Genomic DNA, 20,811 nt, shown 5'->3' on the forward strand with positions numbered 1-20,811 from the left:
ACTTCCGCTAACCTTTCTTCCCCAACTCTAGATCAGTTTGAGTGAAACAGATAAAAGTAGAATGTAAGCATTTGGTGGAGAAAAGGGGCTGGGTGGAGTAGTAGTGGCAAGGAAAACTGAGCAATGCCTCCCTGCTCAAGGTCTTATGGGAGGGCTTTTTTACAAACAGAAGTTGTCTTCTGAGGCCTTCATGGCAGCTATAAAAGGTGCTGGGGGTAGTGGGGAGAGTGTTACGTTCAGTAGCTCACTTCGAAAAACAAGGCAGGGCATGTTCTTTAATGCTTCCTGAATAGTGCTAGAAATGTGGAGAAGAGAAGAGAGCACTTGAGCAAGAATGATTTCTTAACATGGCGCTGAGGAATGTCCAAGACGCCACTTCATACAAGCTGCCCCCAGGAGTCCAAACCACGAGGCATAAAACAATGGAGGAGATGGAAGAAATGGGAGTATTTAATGAGAATCTGAAGTGGATATTGTTCAGTTCACTCGCTCTTTTTCTTTTTTTTCCTTGTAATTTTTATATTAATGTTTAGTTTTTTTAGAAGTGTCTAGTCTATGTGTTTACATCAAGGATAGGTATGTTCTAGTAATTCCCCAAAGCTACGGTCTGTGCATGGCTGGTTCATTACAGTTGCTGCTTCTCCCTGTTCAGTTCAGCTACTGCAGTAAACAGTTTAAAATATATAAATACTTTTCAAATGAGGAAGAATGCGAGTAGCACAGCTCTGGTGGGAAAACAGTCCACGATATTATTAATAAGGGATTGTGCCTCTTAAGAATTTCTCCATAATACAGACAAGTTGTTCCATGGATGATGGAGCAGATAAAGCCAGCTTTCCAATGAATTCCTCTTTCCTGGTCAGATTCCTTGGGGCATAGTAAGGTATAAACTGGAGATTCCCTGGTTTTGTGTTATTTGTAGCCTCTTTTCCTGTGAGTTCTCTTGATAGTTAACAGTAGGCATGCTTCAGCCTTTTCCCGGAGTGGGGGGTGTTGGGGGGACACCAGTATAGTTCTATGGTTTTGTATATATTTTTGTGTATATATGAAAATATGCATATATTTTATTTATATATATATATATATAAAAAGCTTTACATTAACTTTTAAGAAATGGGGTATTTTGAGACCTCTATTTTTGAAATTAGGGACAGCCATACAGATACAGTAGCATGTTTCCTTGTATGACAAAGTTTGGAATAGCCTGTGATGTTCTAAGAAAATCATTCAGTCGTGCTTGGATCCCAAGAAATTTCCTGCTCTCCCTGTGCATCTTTGTAAACATATTTCTATAGATTATATGGTTTCAGATCACCTTTGGATGGTGTCCCATCAGTGATACCGACTCAAAAATGGTGCTTTTAAGAGTGAGATTTATATTCCATCAGTCTATTGAGACAGGTGCTTGTCTCTAGGTACTGTTCTTCCCTTGTTTCTTTTTCCAGTGACAGGAGCTGTGTGCCAGTGATGATGATCGGTTGATGATAAGCCTGATTTCTTTCTGTTCCTCCTCTGTGCTTGTGAGACTAGAGAATTGCAGAACAGTTGGGAATCTTTTAAAATCAGACCTAAAGTTGTGATGATACTTGGGAGTGGTATGCACAGGTGTATCATTCCTACTATCAAACAGAATTCTGCAATTTCTTTTTAGCACAAAGCTGTTTTGAATGTATGGTCGTTTGTCTTTTCTCTCTCAATTTTGCCTCTGGAACTAGATAAAAGCTGCAGAAGAAATCACTGCATTTATCATAGCACAGTAATGAACTTTTAGCATCTCTTCAGATGGAGCACCTTGGTACTAGGCAATGGCCTTCCATAGGAACTCAAGGGATATGTAACTGGGCAGTGGGTCATGGAATAACCATATATTGAGCTGACTGGAGAGTCACCTGGCAAGTTGACTAGGTGTCCTGAAAGTTAAAGTTTCTCCGTTGCCATCTGAGGTAACTGAGCGTTGCTCTGCAAGAGAGGGAAGGGAGCAGGCATGGTTTTGTAGCAAAGGTGTCCTTTGTAATTGCAGAAAAAGGTGAGGAAGAATTGAACTGATGGCAGAGGAGAGCAGGAGATTCCATCGTGCGAAGTGCATGGATTAAGAGATCCTGAATTCCTCAGTGCATTCTTACCTAAGCCCCAGAAATACTTGAGGGGAGGAGCAAAATGAAGTAGGGTAAATAAGTAAAAGGATTTTTTTTTTTTAATTAGATATACAGATCTGAATATTTACTTTGTTTAAAGTAATTTGATTTTTGGAACCCGTAGGATTCTGTGGGTGCTTCCAGTCTCATGTCTCTCAAAGTGGGGCATGCTTGTAGATCTCCTGTAATGTTGGAAATTTGAGGAAAAAGTGCTATTATGGTGGTGTAGGTAATTAAAAGCAAGTGGAGCTCATCAGTCCTGTAAAACTAGCAGATAAAAGCTAGCATGTCTCTTTTCTGTAGAGGGATTACAGACACAATCAGCGTGTCAGAGGAACCAAACAAATATAACCTTGGCATATGCTTGCCAGTGCTGTGTTTAAAGTCATACACATATTACATGCTTTGTCCACTGATGGCAAGTGTACAGGGGAGTTGGTGTGTAAATTTAAGGATTTCACTCTGCTCCCTTTCAGGTAGGATCTCTCTAAATCAAGGATCTCTGTAAGGCTTCCCAGTTTGTGTTTCACACCTGGTCCATGCTCATTATGCCTCTTATACCACTGCAGTTGTTAAAGTCCTAACAAGAACTGCTGAGCAAACTTGAATACCCTGTACCTCTTTTTTTGTATTACAGGTGTTGCTCTTAAAAAACATAGTAGTTCTACCTTTACATTTAGATGATACAAGTGAAATTCCGTGAGCTTTGTTGTGTTAATTATAGGGAATATGTTTAAAAGGTACAAATATGTTGTAATAATGTTGCTCAGGGTTTGGGGGTGGTGGTGGTTTTTTTTTTTTCCTAGAAAGTGAAAAGCGTAAGTGTAATCACTGTACATTTCACAGTTTCTTGAAAACACACAATTTTACAGTTTTTTGCCTCACAGAAGTGTATGTGGGTTTTGGTTTGGGTTTTTTGGTGGGGTTTTTTTTGTTGTTTGTTTGGGTTTTGGTTTTTTTTTTTTTTTTTTTTTTTTTTTTTTAAATCATGCCATATAAAAACAAAACCGACTTGCAGAACCCCAGTGTAGTTGTGTGCTTCAGTGGTCTGTGGGTGCAGTTGCAAAACAGTATTATGAATACTAAACCAGTAACGGGCTCAAGGGGGGGGTATGCAAATTCATGTAGGAAAAGTTCACAAAGGGCTACTTAAACACTAAGATCTCTGGCTTCAAAAGTCCCTAATACATGAACTCTGCAAGCTGGAAATGTGTACCAGAGGAAGCACCACTGTATGTTTCCTTATATACTTTCTCCAGCCATCCACTGCTAGCTGGTGTCCGGGATGGCATTTTGTGGACCAGTTGTCCTTACATGTTAGCCCAGTGGAGGCTGGGACTCATCATGAGATGGAGATAGATGGTTAACAAGATAAGCATAGAAATAGAAACAGCATAGTAGAAGTAAGTGTGGGGGTTTTGTCTCTGGCAAACATATCACACCTTCCCCCCCCCCCCCCCCGCCCAATTTTGTAGACTTCGAAATGTACAAAAACAGGTAGGGGATTGTTCTCCCTAAACCACTTAAATTTAAAGGGAAAGGAGAGGAAAACAAATGTAGTAAGTTAATTAATATAACAAAGGCTTTATGGCTGTGAGCGTTTCTGCATGTGCTTTAATTTCATTTCAGTGGTTATTTCTATTGAAACGAATATGAGTATTAACTAGAGTAAAGTTAAACTTGCATGCGAACTTCCAAAAAGGAGAGGCAGAAAGAATGGTAAGGAAGAAAGTGGAATCATTAAAGAAAACACACTTTGCAGAGGTGAAAGAAAGCTGGTTCTTGGAGATAAAAACTTAAAAAAGATTAAAGAACAACTTGTCTCAAAGGAAAGAAAACCTGATAGGGAAGGAAGAACAAGTGAGGATTCGTACACACGAAAGCGTCAAGACACTGCCTTTGCATAGAGGAGCACCGTGTCATTGTAGGCCCCCTTCTGAGTAAGTGTCTTCTGCTGTGTGCTCTGCAGTATGAAAGCTCAAGCGAATTTCTTTTTTTTTTCTTTTTTTTTTTTTTTAATTGTACAGAAGTTTGCTGTCAAAGTGCAATGACTTTTTAAATGGGTGATAGTATACTGTTAGTTGGGTTTGTTAATTTGAAATACTGTTCGTTTATTTTTGTTGAATTGGAAGAGTGTAATTTCTGGAGAGATCTATCCTGACTCTGGTATTCCTGATGGTGAATGAAGGTCATTGATGCTAGATTTTCAGGTGATAGAAAACCTGGCAATGTTTCAGGCAGCTCTGGAGACGGACAGGGATTTGGAAAGTCTTGGTTACAGGATGTGGATTAAGAGATGCACACAGCAGGGATAAGTGCAAAGTGTTGACTCCATGAACATACAACGAGCAGGGATCAGTAGTGCAGCAGTTTATGGAAAAGGAGGTGCAAGATTGTGGTAGATCTCAAATTCAGTATGAGTCAGCAACATCATGCCCTTGGTAAGGAAGCTGTGCCCTGGGATTTATGACCAGTACTATATCTATCAGTACAGGTAAAGTATCTTCCTGTTATGTTTTGTACCTGTAAGGTGTCAACTGGAATAATGTTTCAATTTTGTGCACTTCCAAAAAATGTAGATCAGCGTCAGACTCCGGTGTAGCCCATCAGGAACATTTGGGTCTTGGGGGCAGGGAGAGGAAACTATTTCTTATTTAAGAAAAGGGGGAAAAAAAAGGATTTGGGGGATTTTATTTTTGGGGGTCTGACAGAAGAAAAAGAGACATGAAAGAGAGAGACTTAACATAAAAAGGGACTGTGCACACAGATATAAACTGGTCTACTCTCCTCTGGGAAGCAGTGGATTTAAATCGTACCAGAAGATGTAAACTTGGACTTTAGAGGGAAAAAAAAACCCTGTAATGGTGAAGGTAGCTTGCCCCTGGAATACATTTTCAAGAATTTTGAAATTTCTGTTGTTGAGCTTAAAACAAACAGATACAGAACAAGCTATCCAACATCTGTCAGGAATGGTTAAGTTTAAATTGATTCTTACTTGGAGGAAAGGATGCAACTTTCATAGTCCCTGCATCCTCATTTTGCTTGTACAGAAGAGGCTGAAGAACCTTTGGGTCTTCTCTGTCCACGTATATTCTGGCTGTGTGTGTGTGTCTGCCTGTGCTTGTGTATTTAATAAATGTGGCAATGGCGACTGCGTTTTGTGCAGTAATTCGTCCTGCTGTCATGCATTAAATGTGCCCACAGTGTAACTGAGTATGCCCCTCGAGAGAGTAACGGGGAAGCACAAGGAAGGTGAACTGTGTGGGGTTTTAAACAAGTAAAAAGGTGGTGGCAGACGTCTCAACCATTGGACCAGGTATGTCCACTGCTGAGGCAGGCTTTCCCGGGATTCTCTGCATCATCAGTGAGAAAGGGAGACACTGTCAGATGGTGGTTCAGCTAGAAGTGGATGGTTCACCTAGAATTGGTGGTTGCTTTTGTTCAGCTACACAGAGCAGTATTTCTGGAAGAAGATGCACGATGAAACTAAGCCTTAATGAACCAGTTAAAAACATTAAACACTTATGGACTATTTTGGGGTTTTTTTCTTTTTCAGTTCTAAGACAATAGCAAGTTTTCACTAAGAATTCCGCAAGCTCTCAGAGTTGTGTGCCAGCCCTTTTATCACATTTGGTTTTGCTGAGATTCTCTTTGAACTCTGGTTTCAGTCTTCTGTGGCAACCAAGGCACCATACAAACTGCATGCTCACTGTAAACTGCAGAATGGATGATGTCAAATGGGAGGGAGAATATTAAAAAAAAAAAATTTTAAAAAAAGGTTTTGAACATAAAGCTTAAGTAGTTTGATGTTTTGAAACAGAGCTTAAGTATATACTTAGTATTTTACTAGCTTTGCAACTTGGGTGCTTCATGATGATAGAGTATTTTAAATGGCAAAATTTTCTAGTGAGCTGTCTGAGCAGCGAGTTGTTTAACTCGGTAATAGATCTGACTATACGCTCTTTGTTGTGATTTTTCCTCCCTGTGCTCATGCCAGTGAATTGTGACGACAATTTTTCTACTCGCCTGTTATCAACAAACTATTCAGCTAGCTTCTTTCTACCCAGATAGACATCAAATCAAGAGTTGTTGTTTTTTTAGAAATTCTCAATTGAATGACCTGATCTATCAGTGGAAATTTATATTTCCACAGAGGTCATTTTTGCCTTCTCTCCTGAGATCCAGATTGCGCAGGATGCTGTGCTGACAGCTCTGACAGTTCTAATCGGTTTGCTCTGATGCTGTGATCACCCACTTTTTTTTTATCTCGTCTCCCCACCCCCCCCAAATGCAAACTTAAAATGCAGTGGGCTCACCGTGACTCAGGATCAAGATTTAAAGGTTTTAAGCCATTGGATTTTCTAGTGGCTAGTTTGTCCCAGTAAGCTGTTAGACATACCTCTGGCACACAGAAAATTCAGTGATCAAAGTGGTATATAGGCTGTGGGACTATGTAAGGGAAAGCTAGATCTCTTCATGGTGAATACCTGATATATTCTCTTTTGGCAGCTTTCCTGCTAGGCAAGTAAATATTCTGTAGCCTCTCTGATCTTTGTCCAGCTCTCTGGATACGTTTTGTTGAAGATTATGTTTTGTTGTGTGCCTTTAGCTGGTGTTCTAGTTGCCATGTGGCTTGTTTCAATGACTGCTCAGAGGGTGGAGGGTAACCACACCAGAATAATACTCCCACAAAGAGCTTGATGTATAGATAGCTGCAACTGCTCAAATAGTTATGCTGCTGCAAATACCTTGATTAATCGTTATCTTGGCCACCTAAGAATGGCATCATGGGTTTTTAGTTGCTTCTTGAATCCTGCATAGCAAGCATATAACTTTCTTAGGAAGAGCGTTGGTTTTAACTTAATTTTGCTGTACAGTTTATTTGGAACACTATAATATACTTTCTGCATGTAATTATGCTGACTACTACTAGTATTAACCATTTTATAGTACTCTACTTCCTACAGTCTTTGTAGGAGTGATAAAACAGATGTTAAAAGTTGTGTAGAGAGTTAATTGGATATACAATATGAATGTATGAAACACAGTAAGCAATATGATATCATTGCTATTAGGCTCATGTTCTTTTTCTGCCTTACTCCCCTTACTGCTTATTTGCATTTCTGCATTGAATTTGTACTGTTGGATTGCTGCGGGTTTGCTTGTGGTTTTTTGGAGAATGGGGAGAGAGAATTTGTGTGTGTGTGGGTGTGTGGGGGTGTTTGTTTTTCTTTTGTGGTAAGTGCCACCCTCCTGTGTCATGTTAGCAAATGGGAGTTAGAATGTTAGCGAAAAAGAGCCAACAGGAGTGGATCTGTGGAGAAAAACGCGTGCTGCCAAGGTCCCCGTGCAGTTCAGAAGGTTCTGCTTTGAGCAGGCTGCAGTCTGGCTCTGCAGGCTTCGTTCCTCGTCAGCTGAATCCTGATGAGGGGAGCTACCAAAGTGTGTGTTACCACTTGGTTTTGCCTGGAAGTCCAGTTCATGGGCCCCAATACCACTCAACAGGACGAGCAACAGCAGATTGAGTTGAGACAACTGGGTGAGGATCTTCAAAAAGGCACTCGTGATCCAAATGGAAAATGCTAATGTATACACCTTCACTGGACACTTCAGTTCTAGACGATATCAGTTTTCCTTGTTTTCTTAAGACAGCGAGTAGCTGAGAAAGGGGCGTCCTCTTGAAGGGTTTGTCTCCCTGCTGTGTTGCTGTGGGGATGAAGGCGATGAGAGTGTTGGTAGTGTTGGTTCTCAGTTGTGTCTGTGCTGTCCCTGTTGTACATGAATAGCGTGTTTGCAGACCTCTGCACTTGTAAACCATTGCTCCGCTGCTATGTTTTGCGGGGGTAAGGCTCTGCTGAAAAGATACTAGATGTCTTTTCTGCTAAAACTTTATGGGATTGAACTGCACTTGCCAAGTGGTTCTGGTGTGCCTAGTCCCTTTTTCATTTCTCTCTCCAAATCCCAAATTTCTGGGGAAGCCTCTAGGGTAAGCAGGTAAGGTACTGGAGAGGAAGGTAAGCCCTGATTCCATGGGAAAAAGTCAGAGATGGTTGAAGGATTTCACTCCTTTACGTCAATACATACCTGCATGTAGCTCAAATCAGTAGTACCGTTTACTTCTCCAGAACTCTCAGTGGCTCACTGTTACAGCTGCTCTAAAAACTCATCTCAAAGAAGTTACTTTTATTGTCTGTATTTTTCCATAAATGTCCACAGTATGTTGCCCTGCTTTCTGTTTCTGTCTGGGGCAGTTTAATTTTTGTTAAATACCCTCTTTGCAATTCCGCTTATGACATGCACATTTGTTAGGGGGATGTTTAAGACTGTTTTAATGAAATGTCCTTAAGCTTTCCTCCTCTTTCACTTCAGACCAGAAGTATAAAATTTCTTTTCCCTACCTTGAAAACTTACAAAGTTAAATAAGGAACATGTTTGTTCAGTGTAATTTTTATAAATCTAATAAGCATGGGCATCTTTTTTCTTATTTTAAACACTATAATTGAATAGAAAACGTTTTCCAGAAACAGTCAAAATGTTTTAAGAAACTTCATTTTTTAATTTATTTTTCCATCTCTTTGCAGATGTATTTGTCAGGCCTTACATCAGAAGATCTCTGTTTTGGTTACTCACCAGTTGCAGTATCTCCGTGCTGCAAATCAGATTCTAATTTTAAAAGATGTAAGTGAAATCAGTGTCTGTACTTTTATCTCTCACATACTTTCTAATTATCCTTTTTAATCTAAGATGGAAAAAACCCGGTTAAATATTTTTAGTTTGTAAATATATTTTCTGTCTACTAATGACCATATACATTTTTAAAGATTATTAATGAAGTAAGTTGATTTTTCTCAGAATACCTTCCTGAAAAATCTGTTTCTGAATTTTCTTATGCATATATGTAATCTTACATACTGTTTTTTATCTTACATATGTATAATATACTGTGAGAGAATTACTTATTTTGAGACTATGTTAATGCTTTGCTTTTAGTCTTGTTTCTTACACTTTTGTGTGAATTAAGAAATATGTTGATTTTGCAACCAGTCCCTTTTTTAAATTAAGGCTGAGAAGTGGTCACAGATACCTTTGAGAACAAGCAGGCCTTCAGCAAAGCTGGTTCCTTTCAAACTTTGTTGTACCAGATATTCATGGGTAGAGGGGAAATGCAAGAACCTGAGCTGGTTGGTTTTTGGTTTTTTGTTTTTTTGTTGTTTTTTTTTTTTCCTCAGATTGGGTAGCAAAGTGCATGAAATTACTTTTGATGCATCACAAAGTTGCAAAAAAGGATGCTAGCTGTCTTTTTCTCCCATTCAGACCTCTTTAAAAGTTACAGTAGCTTTCTAGAAATAAGTTTGTGATAGAGCTGTAAGAAGTGTGGAAATAGTCTGTGTTGCTCCTTATAGAGCTCTGTGAGGACCAGAAAATTAAGCTGCCGTTTACCCCTAGCCTGGAGTAATATAAAAATACCAATGGTTATGTATGTAGTTTAACAGCTTGTCTTAAAACTGCATGGCTGTCTCCTGCAGCTTCTCCAAGGAGATAATTCTCACCTGGCTGTAACTGGGACTTTTGTCATCCCATTTGTTATGCTCCTTGGCCTAGTTAGCTGTCGGGAAGGGACTGGTCAGAGGGTGAAGAGCTTGTTTCTGCTCTTCTAAATGAGGAACTGACAGTTAGAGGCTTCAGCCCCATGCAGTGGGATGTGTGCTCAGCAACTGCAGAACCCCAGAGGCAGCAAGGATAGATAAGAGAAATTGTCCTTTACAGAAAGTGTATAATGAAGATAATCAAAGCTTATATTAATTGTAGGGTAAAATGGTGGGGAAAGGTACCTATTCAGAGTTCCTGAGATCTGGCATCGACTTTGCTTCCCTTTTGAAAAAAGATGAGGAGGTAGAACAGCCGTCAGTTCCAGGAACTCCCAACCTGAAGTCTGTCCGGAGCCGAACCTTCTCAGAGTCCTCTGTCTGGTCCCAGGATTCTTCTGCCCACTCACAGAAAGATGGAGCAGTGGAGCAACCACCTGTGAGTGCTCAACGAATAGATGTGTCTCAATTCTTGTCTGCCTGGTTTTTAACTTGAACTTCGATAAGGGTTTTCCCTGCTGCATTTGAATTTCAGGGATCGTTGGATTTCATTAGCAGGTGAGAGCTTGCCCATGGTGGATCTGCCCAGTGCTGTGGGCAGGCATCCCACAGCTCTGTGCTGTTCAGTTCAAACCCAGCAGGGTGAGTTTGTTCAGGTTCAGCATCAGGTCTGCTGGATGCAGGAAGCATTCCTATAGGTGTCCAGAGACAACGCACTGTGCTTCCTTCATCCTGTCCTCTGACAGTGATGCTTTAAAGGGCCAATACCACTGTATTGGGTGGGTTCTGTCTGTTCGTGCAGTGCTGAGCTCAAATTAATACTTTCCCTGAAATCCTGAGCTCTGGGAAGTGCATGCAGAAGTGGTGGCTTTATACAAAGTCTACATTTGCATGACTGGCATTAACATACCCACATGATCTTGAGCTGGCCCTGAGAGGATAACCTGGGGACACCACTGCATTGCTCTCCCCATCCCTTCTGTTGGTGAAAACAGAACGCTTTGTGTGGTACCAGCTTGACTTTCAGGTACCTTGTTATTTCTTGGGCTGCACAGTGCAAAAGCAGCCATAAGGTTTCTGTACCAGGGGTGCCCTTCTGCTGGTGTGCTTGCATTCACACAAAACAATGCAGGAGCCCTGTAATCCTGCTAGGCTTGTGCTAGCACTGCATCCATGGAGCACATGGAACAAATGGAACAAGTAATCCCTGTGTGTCCCTTATGATTGTCACCTTTATGCTATGGGTATATATTATTTCTTTTTCTTTTCTATAATGAAAAGCTGTGAGGTACAAAAAAAAAAAGAATGCCACAGACTTTTTTTTCATACCTTTTTGGAGGAATGGTTTTATGCCCAAAAGCAATAAATTTATCTGATATTATCAATGTCCCAGTGGTGACTCCACTATTAAATCCACAATGGTGTGCCAAACTTTTTAGCAGCATTAGAGCTGTTGTATAGAGGGGGAAGGAGGCTGGAGAAACAAAAAAACCAAGATAGGCTTCTTTTATGGGTGAGTAGGTGGGATTTCTTTTTTCATGTCTAAGTCAGGTCTGTTGATTCCACTGCTCTTGTACAGCTGCATCTGCTAACAACAAATCAAGTGTTATGTGTCCACTGAACTGGCACTAGTTTTTCGATCACGTATACTGTAAAGAAAAAAAAAAAATCAGAATTTTGTTCATTTGAATCGTTCTTTTATCTTCTTTATGCCTGTCTCATTTTTTCCTTTTCTGTCTTTCAGTGTCCCCCATCCATTGTTTGCTTAATATGATTTCTCATTTGTCATTTTACTTGTTTTCCCTATTAACAGAGGCTTTGTTGGTACTTACAAGGAGGTGATTAGAACTTTATAGGTAATTGGTTACTCTGGGCATATGTTGATTGATTTTGGTGCATACTTGCAGAAGAATATTTACTTGAAATACTTTTCTGAAAAGGAAAGGTTACACACTGCATTCTGAAAACAGAATCTTGCCCAAGTCAAGGCCTTAGTGTCTAGAGCTGTTATGACCGAAGGTAGTGTATAAGAAAAGAAAAACCTGGTTTAGCAGTCAATTAGAGTAAATATTTCTGGCTGTAAATGAAGTCATGCTGTGATGCAATTCAAAATAAAATCCTCACAGTGTCAATTTGCAGAGTAGATTTTTCAGTATTACTGCACTGAGACTAATTTTTTTTTGTCAAAGCTATAGTTTGATATTTAAAGTTTTTATATGCATAATTACTTTATCTCCTTATTTAATTGTTTGCTAATTCTGAAACATGACTTTCAAGTGGCTTAGTCTGAATCTGTAAATGCAAGGTTGATGTTTTTTATTCTGGGGATCTTTTTTCAGGCTGAAAACGCACTGGCTGCAGTGCCAGAGGAGAGTCGCTCTGAGGGAAAAATAAACTTCAAGGTTTACAGAAAATATTTCACTGCAGGAGCAAACTACTTTGTGATTTTCATACTTCTAGTATTCAATATTTTGGCACAGGTAAGTTGTTGGGAGCCACAAATAATACTGAATGTATTTTGGGTTTGCCTTTTTCTTTTTTTTTTTCCTTTTTTTTTTTCCTTTTTAACATAATGTATGCTTGTTACTGTGATGTTTCGTCTAAAATGTTTGGGAGCATGGTGTTCTTTAATAATTTTGTAGTATACTCGATCAAATTTTACATATCAGCATGGAGTTTTCGTACAGCATTTAGAGGTCTTGCACTGATCCTTATTTCAACAGTTTTAATACTTCAGTAAAATAATTTTACCGGCAGCATGGCACAGAAATTATAAGCCAGTCTAATTTTTGGAGATAGAGAACAAAATCATAAGGTGTATGAAGTAGTGTTTAACAAATCTGAACAATCACTATATTTCCAGTTGAGGAGAGTAAAGAGATTTACTGGGTTTGGAAGAACAGAGTCTGACAGAAGTGTTAAAAGAAAAACTTGTCTGCTGATAAGCGCAGGTTATGAGAAGGGCTAGAAGGAGGGTCACTGTTTAGCAGAAGAAAGTGAGGTCGAGAATGGGCAAATACTGTGTGTAAAGCAGACTGTAGCAGGTATGTAAAAGAATTTTTAAATAGGGAGAATGATTTTGAAACTCTACTGAAAGAAATGGTGAGCTGAGAAAGCTGCGTGAAGATAGCTTATTGCCTTTTTCTCTGTTTCCTGCTGAGAAAGCTTAAATTCATTTCATGGAAACCATTGGTTTTGACTGTAAAAAATAATCTATATATTTATGTTACTTCCTTTTTGGTTGTCCTTGAATTGAGTCTGTTGGAAAGAAATCTGAGCAAGATCAAATCTCTGCAGTAGACTGCCCAGAACTTTAAATTCACGTGAACAGAGGTGTATTTTGAGATAAATAACCCTGTTACTAGTTTGTAGTCACCTCTTGGCACAGAAGGAAGGTGGCAGTAGGAGTTTTTCCCTCCCTCTCTTCTCTCATCCTCCTTCAACACTGTTTCTGGTAATTATCTCCTGTAAACACAAATTTCTGGATTGGTAACATCAGAAAGTTTGTTAATCAAAAAGCATTTTGGAATATCTCTAGTAGCAAATTTAGGAACTGAAGAAATGAGTTCTTTAATGTGCAATTAACATGCATTAGGAAGAGCTACTGTATTTTGTTTGCTTAAGTGTATTGCTTTCCTTTAGTTTGCTATCATGTAAGGTAATTTAAGGTAACTTCTTTCTTTGTAGAGGGTTCTAATGCACCTTCTAATGTGCTTTGCAAATTGCTGCTGGTCTTGAAAGACTGGATTGCATGCTTTCCTGAATATGTGATGTTTTCCCAGAGAACATGAAAGAATAGCAAGGAAATTTAATTTTCTAATTTTTTTTTTCATTTTGTGAGATGATTCTTCTATTTGCCTCTTTTACTCAAGGTGGCATACGTGCTCCAGGACTGGTGGCTTTCTTACTGGTAAGTTGATGATAATAACTGGTCAGTCATTTCTGCCTTTTCGGTCAAGTGCGGTTTGTCTAATAGAAATCAGTGCTGTATAGGTGGTGGTGTTCCCTGTTCTAGGAAACTTCAGAATATGGTTGATCTTTTTCTGATCTTCACTCATCTTGTGTGTGGAAAAAAAATTTAAACACTATACTGAAGTGTAGCCTGTAATAGCTTCTACTCACGGTGTGGTGCCTGACAACATCAGTTCATGGGATCTTTTGAACTAAAGATTTCAACAGAGTTGAATCTAGAAACAGTTAAACATACTCATGAATATTTGCAGAATGTGATTTGACGATCGTTATCTTCTGTATGCGTTTCCACAGGGCAAATCATCAAGAAAAGTTGAACGTCACAACAAATGGAGATAATGGAGCAAATGAGACTGAACATCTAGACCTTAACTTTTATTTGGGAATTTACGCAGGTAATTACACACGCGTATGTGTCTGTCTAAACAACTATTTATTATCTGACCTATTACAGTTCAAAAATAAACGGTTTTGAGAGGTGTGAAGCAATGGCAATGTGGGGAACTGTGATTTCAAGCAGTAACTGAGTAATGTCTTAACAGATTAGGAGCCTCAGTCTTGCTTCCTGACTAAATTAATTGGAATAAATAAAATAAAATCTAACGAAAGAAACAGGTTGAATGCAGACTCTTAATTTGCTTTGCTTGGATTTTGGAAAGAAAACTAGGAATTGAGTATTCAAAAAGTCAGTCACTGTAAGGTTGTGGTTATTGTCTATACTAATAGGTCATTGAGCTAAATCTTCAGTTATTATATGGATGGGCAAGAGGGATTAGAAATGGATCTTCATTCTGCGCTGTTCTAAAACTTGGCATGGCTTCATTCCTTCTGAAGTGCCATAGCAAAAGAACCAGTTTTTAAAAAGCATCCTAGATGGGTATGCAAAGCAGGATGTTAAAAAACATTTCAATCTATTTCAATAGGTAGTCGTATGCTTCTGAATATCCAGAAAAGGGCATTGATCCTTGTGTTCAGGCATCCAAACATCTTGAAATACCGCTCTGAAATGTAGTAAAAATTGGCATAGAAAAAGCACGTGTAGAAATATGCTCTCAGACTCTGCTATTTAGCACTTCTAGTGATGTACAGTTTTGTATGGCATGGTAATTTCTTGATGGAGATGTAAATGATAGGTCTGAGAAAACAGGTGGAATACCAGAAGAATGTGCATTGAATGTTTTCAGAAACATGTCTCATGGGTGAGAGGCTGGGTGGAGGATTTTTTGTTTGGGTTTTTTTCGGGAATCCACATGATCGAAGTGCTTGACAGAAAACATTGTGCTTGGCCTGGGAAGCAACAGTTCAGGAGCCAGATAAACCTGGCTCTTATTTTCTCTGTGTAATGTCTTATTTCATGAGCCGTTCCAATGGACTGCACAGTATGATTAAGTGTGGCAAACTTGGCTTTCTCTGACCATATAACCTAAACCACGTTACGGAAAATTTTATCCTTTAAGGCAAATGTCGTTCTAGATAGCAGAACAGCAAAAGTTACCTTTATATTGAAATGTTCGGATGGCTTAGTGAGATATTTGCAATAGCTGAACAGACAGCATTGAGTTACCTACACAAAATTGTAAGTCAAGTTGAGAAAGTTATAAAAAGATAGTACACTTCATATGAAGCACGTAATCTAACTTACCTTTTTCTATAACATCTGAAACTGTATAAAATAACTGAGTATTTTTATTTCTGATTCTCAATGTTTGGAAAAAGAAAAAAATCACCATGGTAGTTCCTTCCTAGTCCTTGTCGTTTCTATGAGACAAAGATTTAGAAGAGTAAAATTTCTGTTTATGGGAAACATCATTGGCCAGAACTGAGGTACCAGTTCCATACCTTTTCTATAAAGGGAGCATGCAAAGTCTTTGGCTCTCTTATACTGATGTGGTAAGCTTGTAAACGGGGAAAGCAGAAGCATTTGGTGTGAGACAGACCAGATGAAGGACTTGAAAGTAAGTCTCATTCCTCCCCCTTGTCCCCAGCCATTGGGTCTTTTCAGGTGATTCATTTGGTGAGGGTCATGCCAGCAGCTTCTAGTGGCTTCCAAGCCTGAGTGAAGTTGTACAGAAATGTGGGGTTCCCAGGACGTGCTCCCTCTGCTCCCATCGCTCCCACAGACTACTGTTAGGCATGGGCTCTGCCACAGCCTCCTGCTTAGTATCTCTTCCCCTCCCTTTTTGCATGACCCAGCTTTCCTGTTTGGGTACGTGCAGTTACTCTTGGAAAAGTTTTCTTTTACCTGGCCTGGAATGCAGCAGTCATGACAAGGCAAACAGCTCTCATCCCAACCACGTGCTTTTTTCTTAAAAAGAGCACCGCACAGAACATGGGCAATAAACTGCAAGCAGACAAATGAAATAGCGATACCTTTTCTTGCATCCTTGGAGGATACGGTAGTAAGCAGGATGGAATAACTGGTTGACTTAACCACATCATATAATTTAAAACCTCACTCTTTCCCACTGTTACTATAGCTCTACCTGAATTGCGTCCAGTTTTAACCTGTCCTTAGAATAGGCAATGTTTTGTGTTGATTGTTAGGGTCTAACTTAAGGGTGTCCTCAAGGCCTGAGCATCTGGGCTTGTGGTGGCTACGCTTAGTTTCCAGAGCAGATCACCTGGAATCTGGAAACACTGCCAAATGTAAGGTTAACACCTTCACTGTTTGCCTTCATCGACTGGGAATTTGGGCAGCCACATTAGAGATTACACACAGCAAATAGAGCAGCAGCAATTTCATCATTCTTTGTTTCCATCTTTTGCCCTGTAGCACCCCTGTCTTGTAAGTGGAGATGTGCCCAGGAGAAAGACAAACAGTCTGCAGGCCAATTCCCTAGAAGGGCTCTATTTCACGTGGCATAAGGGATGCATCTTATACTATGTTAAAGAAATACACATAATTTCAATGATTTGATGTGGTTTACAAGGGGAAGAGTGGCATGAGTGGTTTGGGCTGATTGAGAATAACTCAAGGTTGTCTCTAAATAGCCGTGTATATATTACTTGGTTAATACCTGCTGGCAAATGTTGAATCTTCACAGTGACCTCTGCAAGCCACAATTATACACGGCACTGTGAAATGAATTTCTTAGCAGAGCTGTTACGCAGAAGGTTTTAATACAGATTTATTTCATGGGTTAACAGACATTTCCTACATTTCTATAAAGTACCAATATTTCAAACCAAAAAAGAGCAATTGTTTAAATTGATGATATGATAGTAACTGAAGCTAGTGACAAATATAAGGTGTCTATGTTCTGTGCTCAGTCTGAGTCTCTAAGCTTAAGTTTGGATTCTTGCTATATACAGAGGTCAACAAAATTTGGGTTTAGTTCAGTTTTATTTTTAAATTCTTTTCCTTGTGAAAAATCCATATTATGCATGCTTTGTCTGTGTTTTTTTAATTTCAGGTTTAACGGTGGCTACAATACTGTTTGGCATAGTAAGAAGTCTTTTGGTGTTTCAAGTTCTTGTTAATTCTGGTCAGACGTTGCACAACAAAATGTTTCAATCCATTTTGAAAGCTCCCGTCTTGTTTTTTGACAGAAATCCTATAGGTGAGTTTAATAGTAAAAAACCCTTAACATTTAATGTACCTCATTGATTATGGTAACTATACTATTTCTGGGCAATTATGATTTTATAGTATTTTTGCACATTTGTGGGGGTTTTTTGCTGCTTTTACTTAAAACCTTTAAATTTAACAGTGTGGTCTTTTTAAATTTAAAAGTCAGAATGTTGACTGCTTATTGAAGGTTGATCTTACTCTCTTCAAATGCATTCTACAGAAAAATGAATTACATGTGGCTTTGGTGGTGTACTTTGACCTGCTAGTTGCACTGCTGTTCTGATTCAGTTACACAGGGGTTTCTTCCATATGCTGAAATGTATATGCATGCATTTTGTGCATGCACTTTGAAAGCTTAACCCCAACAATTACTTGCCCTTTTAAAAAATAATTTTAAGCGTGTATGGTAATTCACAGTTTTGAGAAACTGTGTAGCTTACTATCCTTCGAGAATGCACAAAAGCTTAAAGCATGCAATTTAAAACTGTAATCCAGATCCTTATGTTCTTCAAAAGAAACAAGAGAGAAGCTGGAGCAGAGTGAAGAGAGTGGGAAAGTGTGGTGGTACTGATTTACTAGCCAGTCTTACATGAGAAACAGAAATCTGATGGTCTTTGCTCCCTTGAAGAAAAGGAACATAGGCTTGTTCTCGTAGTTCCAGAAGCCATTTCATGATTGTAAGGATATATATAGGGATGGCTTTATTGTTTCAGAGAAATTAGTATATTTTCAGGAAGAAAAAAACTTATGTGGAGAAAAGGTTTATGTCCATAATATAATGAATGAAACATGTAATTTCCCCCTTAGAAAAAAACCCTACAACTGCAGAAGTTTAAGGCAGTGTTGTATGGTCTGCTTGTACTGTGAGTCTGTGGTAGTGTAAATTCAAGGCCAATGCAAAGAATTAGAAGTGAAGCCATAAGCTCAGGACAGAGGTTAGTGGAGGGCTAGTGAGAGCACATACATCAGAAAAAATCGTAGTACTGATGGGGGTTGTTGTCAGATAGGCAGGGATTTTCCTCTTCTTTCTCTCTCTCTCTTTTTTTTTCGGGGGGAGGGGGGTGTGTGTGCAGCATGTGCAGTAACTGTATTTTTGAGGGAATATGTAATCATCTTGTAAGAATGCCCATAAAGCTGGCTCATCATAACAAACTAAGAACTAGAGAGTAAATATCAGGGACAATGTAGAGTAATAAATAACAGTTTGCTTTGTAACATACTGTGAAGCTCAAATTAGTAGTGCTTTGTAAAAGTGACATTCATAAAACCTACCTATTGCTGGTATTCACACACTGTCGTGACTTACAGATGTGTGTTTCTATTTATCAGCAGATATTTTATAAAAGAAGATTAACTTCATGCATATGTTTCTTTCCCTTCATCTTTCTTTTGGTCATGGTAGCATGCAAAGGTACTGCTGTTCTGATCTATACATCTTTTGAAAGAGGAAAAAAGAAAAGGGAAAAGATGACATGTGAGAAGATGCTCTTGTTCAGAACTGCTACATGCTGCAGTTCTGAAATTCTGGTTTTAACATCTCTGTTTCATTGTCTGATTTATGTGCGTGTTTTACTGTGTGTTTATCTTTTAGAACTTCAGAGGCTATTTTTTTGCATTGGGGTGAGATTTGTTTAAGTAGAAGTCTTTTCTATTTTTTCTTTTTTTTCTTTCTTTTTTTAATATGCCTTACTGTGAAAGACATACTAAAAAGAAATGGAAATTATTAAAGGCTCCTTTTTCTAGGGTTGTGATTGTAATAGCCAAGCCAAACTATCAGATATCATATCCCATATTAGCAAAGCTGATATTGCAGTGTCAGAGCTGTCATTTAAGTGTCCAGCGTGTTCTCAGTATTTGTGTGAGGTCGCTAAGACCTTAGCAGAAGCAATTGCTGAACTGACTTCTGCTGGTTTATTTATCAAAAAATAATCAGCAATTAAAAAATGCCACAGTCAGTATTTTGAACACATGGTGATCCATGTTCCAAAGTCAAGGAAGGAAACTTAAATAAATAGACATCCCAAGCTCTCGATAGTTCTTATTGGGGAAACAGACTAATGAGCAGCATCAGGGAGTCGACATTAGGAAATGGAAATACGTGGTGAATCATGACATGTCTGTCAGCTCCCAACAGCGTAGATCCAATCAGTCATGGTGAATAAATGAGATGACTTATTTCTAAAAAAATTATGCTTTGTGAATCAGTTTAGGCATGAGCCCAAGATCGCTCTTTATAGATTGCATTAGCAATATATAGGGAGGGGAAGGTTGTAAAGGGAATAGTAACGAGCATCTTACCTAGCTGATAGAAGAATTTAAATGTATTTTTGGAACCTGGATTACATAGCAGAGACAGAAGAGGAATACAAGGACCCCTCTCCTTTCTCCCTTCCCACCCCAAAGTATTTGTATGTACACAGATTTCGTCTTTCTGTAATTTGACATAGATCTAAAAATAGTTAGACATTACTGCTTTAAGTATGTTTTGCATTGGAAGAACCTTAGTAATAAATGACTGTCTCTTTCTTTCTTAAGCACTTAACACTATTGAGCTGATGATCCTAAGTGACTAAAGCTTATTGTGTTATCCAGCATTCAGAAAGAATGATCAGGTATTTATGACTGAAATTCAAATTTATCAGCAGATTTCTATACAGCATCACTTAAACAGCTAGTGAAAGCTTGATGGGAAGTTAAAGATTAAGTGGTATTTGGGGCTTTATCACATCTGACTTGTCTGTGTTTGTTGACAGAACTTGGTTATTTTTTGGAGTGTTGAATTTGACTCTCTTGAAACTTTCTTTGCTCTTCTATCCATCTCCCAGTAAGCGAATTGCGTGCATGTCAAGGTATCTGTAAGGAGGAAAACGTGGGCTTTTTCTACTTCATAGTGAATGCTTTATATATTCCTCTTCGTGTGTCACTTGCAGGAATAAAAGGGTTGATTTCTGTGTACCTCTAGCACAAGAGGGCAGCATGATCTGTTTTATCCCACTTTAGCATTAAAACAGCTTGTCAGAAGGATAACAAAATTTATCTGTTATGTTTTTAGAGGTGCAATTTGAGGAGTGAATTTTCAGCCTCTCCACTGAGCAATAGTAATGTGGTTCTGTTCAGTTGTCCTCATTATCTGCAAGTATAATATTTTCTCTTAATCTTCTACACGGTAAGCTTTTCAGCTTCATGTGATGCTGAGTTCAGGAACTTTGTTGGCTTTGTAATAAGTGGCCAAAAGTCAGATAACCTTGTAGAGTCTGATGCGTTGGTCCCGTCAAGGAGACCTCCTTCAGCCATTATTCCTTTTAATTTCTTTTTCAAGATGTTTGTAACATTTCAAAACAAATTTAATAGGAAGCTGGGTAAAAGGGACCAGGACTTCAGCACCAATTACTTCAATTGGGAGTTCCCTCTTTTGATATTAGTTTCTTATTGGTAGTTTAGGAGATCCTAGTTTTGACAAGCTTCAGGATTTGATTCAAGATTACTTGCTTAGCTTGTAAATGAATTGTTCCTTTCTGGGATTTGGGGACAGAGATTTCTTTAGAGA

General features: G+C 38.8%; 1 protein-coding gene across 9 annotated transcripts in view; it reads left to right on the plus strand.

Moving 5' to 3' along the window:
* ABCC4 (ATP binding cassette subfamily C member 4) overlaps window positions 1–20,811 on the plus strand; it is a 154,980-nt gene that overhangs the window by 42,148 nt on the left and 92,021 nt on the right. For 8 of the 9 annotated variants that reach the window (XM_052785771.1, XM_052785777.1, XM_052785774.1 and 5 more), the window contains 6 exons: window positions 8,717–8,813; window positions 9,945–10,160; window positions 12,061–12,201; window positions 13,594–13,631; window positions 13,988–14,088; window positions 17,107–17,253. In XM_052785771.1, the coding sequence (XP_052641731.1) occupies window positions 8,717–8,813; window positions 9,945–10,160; window positions 12,061–12,201; window positions 13,594–13,631; window positions 13,988–14,088; window positions 17,107–17,253 (740 nt within the window). The remainder of the gene's footprint in view (window positions 1–8,716; window positions 8,814–9,944; window positions 10,161–12,060; window positions 12,202–13,593; window positions 13,632–13,987; window positions 14,089–17,106; window positions 17,254–20,811) is intronic. The other variant, XM_052785773.1, reaches the window with a different exon arrangement.

The sequence above is a fragment of the Harpia harpyja genome, chromosome 4 (genome assembly GCF_026419915.1).
Source record: "Harpia harpyja isolate bHarHar1 chromosome 4, bHarHar1 primary haplotype, whole genome shotgun sequence".
In the NCBI taxonomy this organism is placed as follows: domain Eukaryota; kingdom Metazoa; phylum Chordata; class Aves; order Accipitriformes; family Accipitridae; genus Harpia; species Harpia harpyja.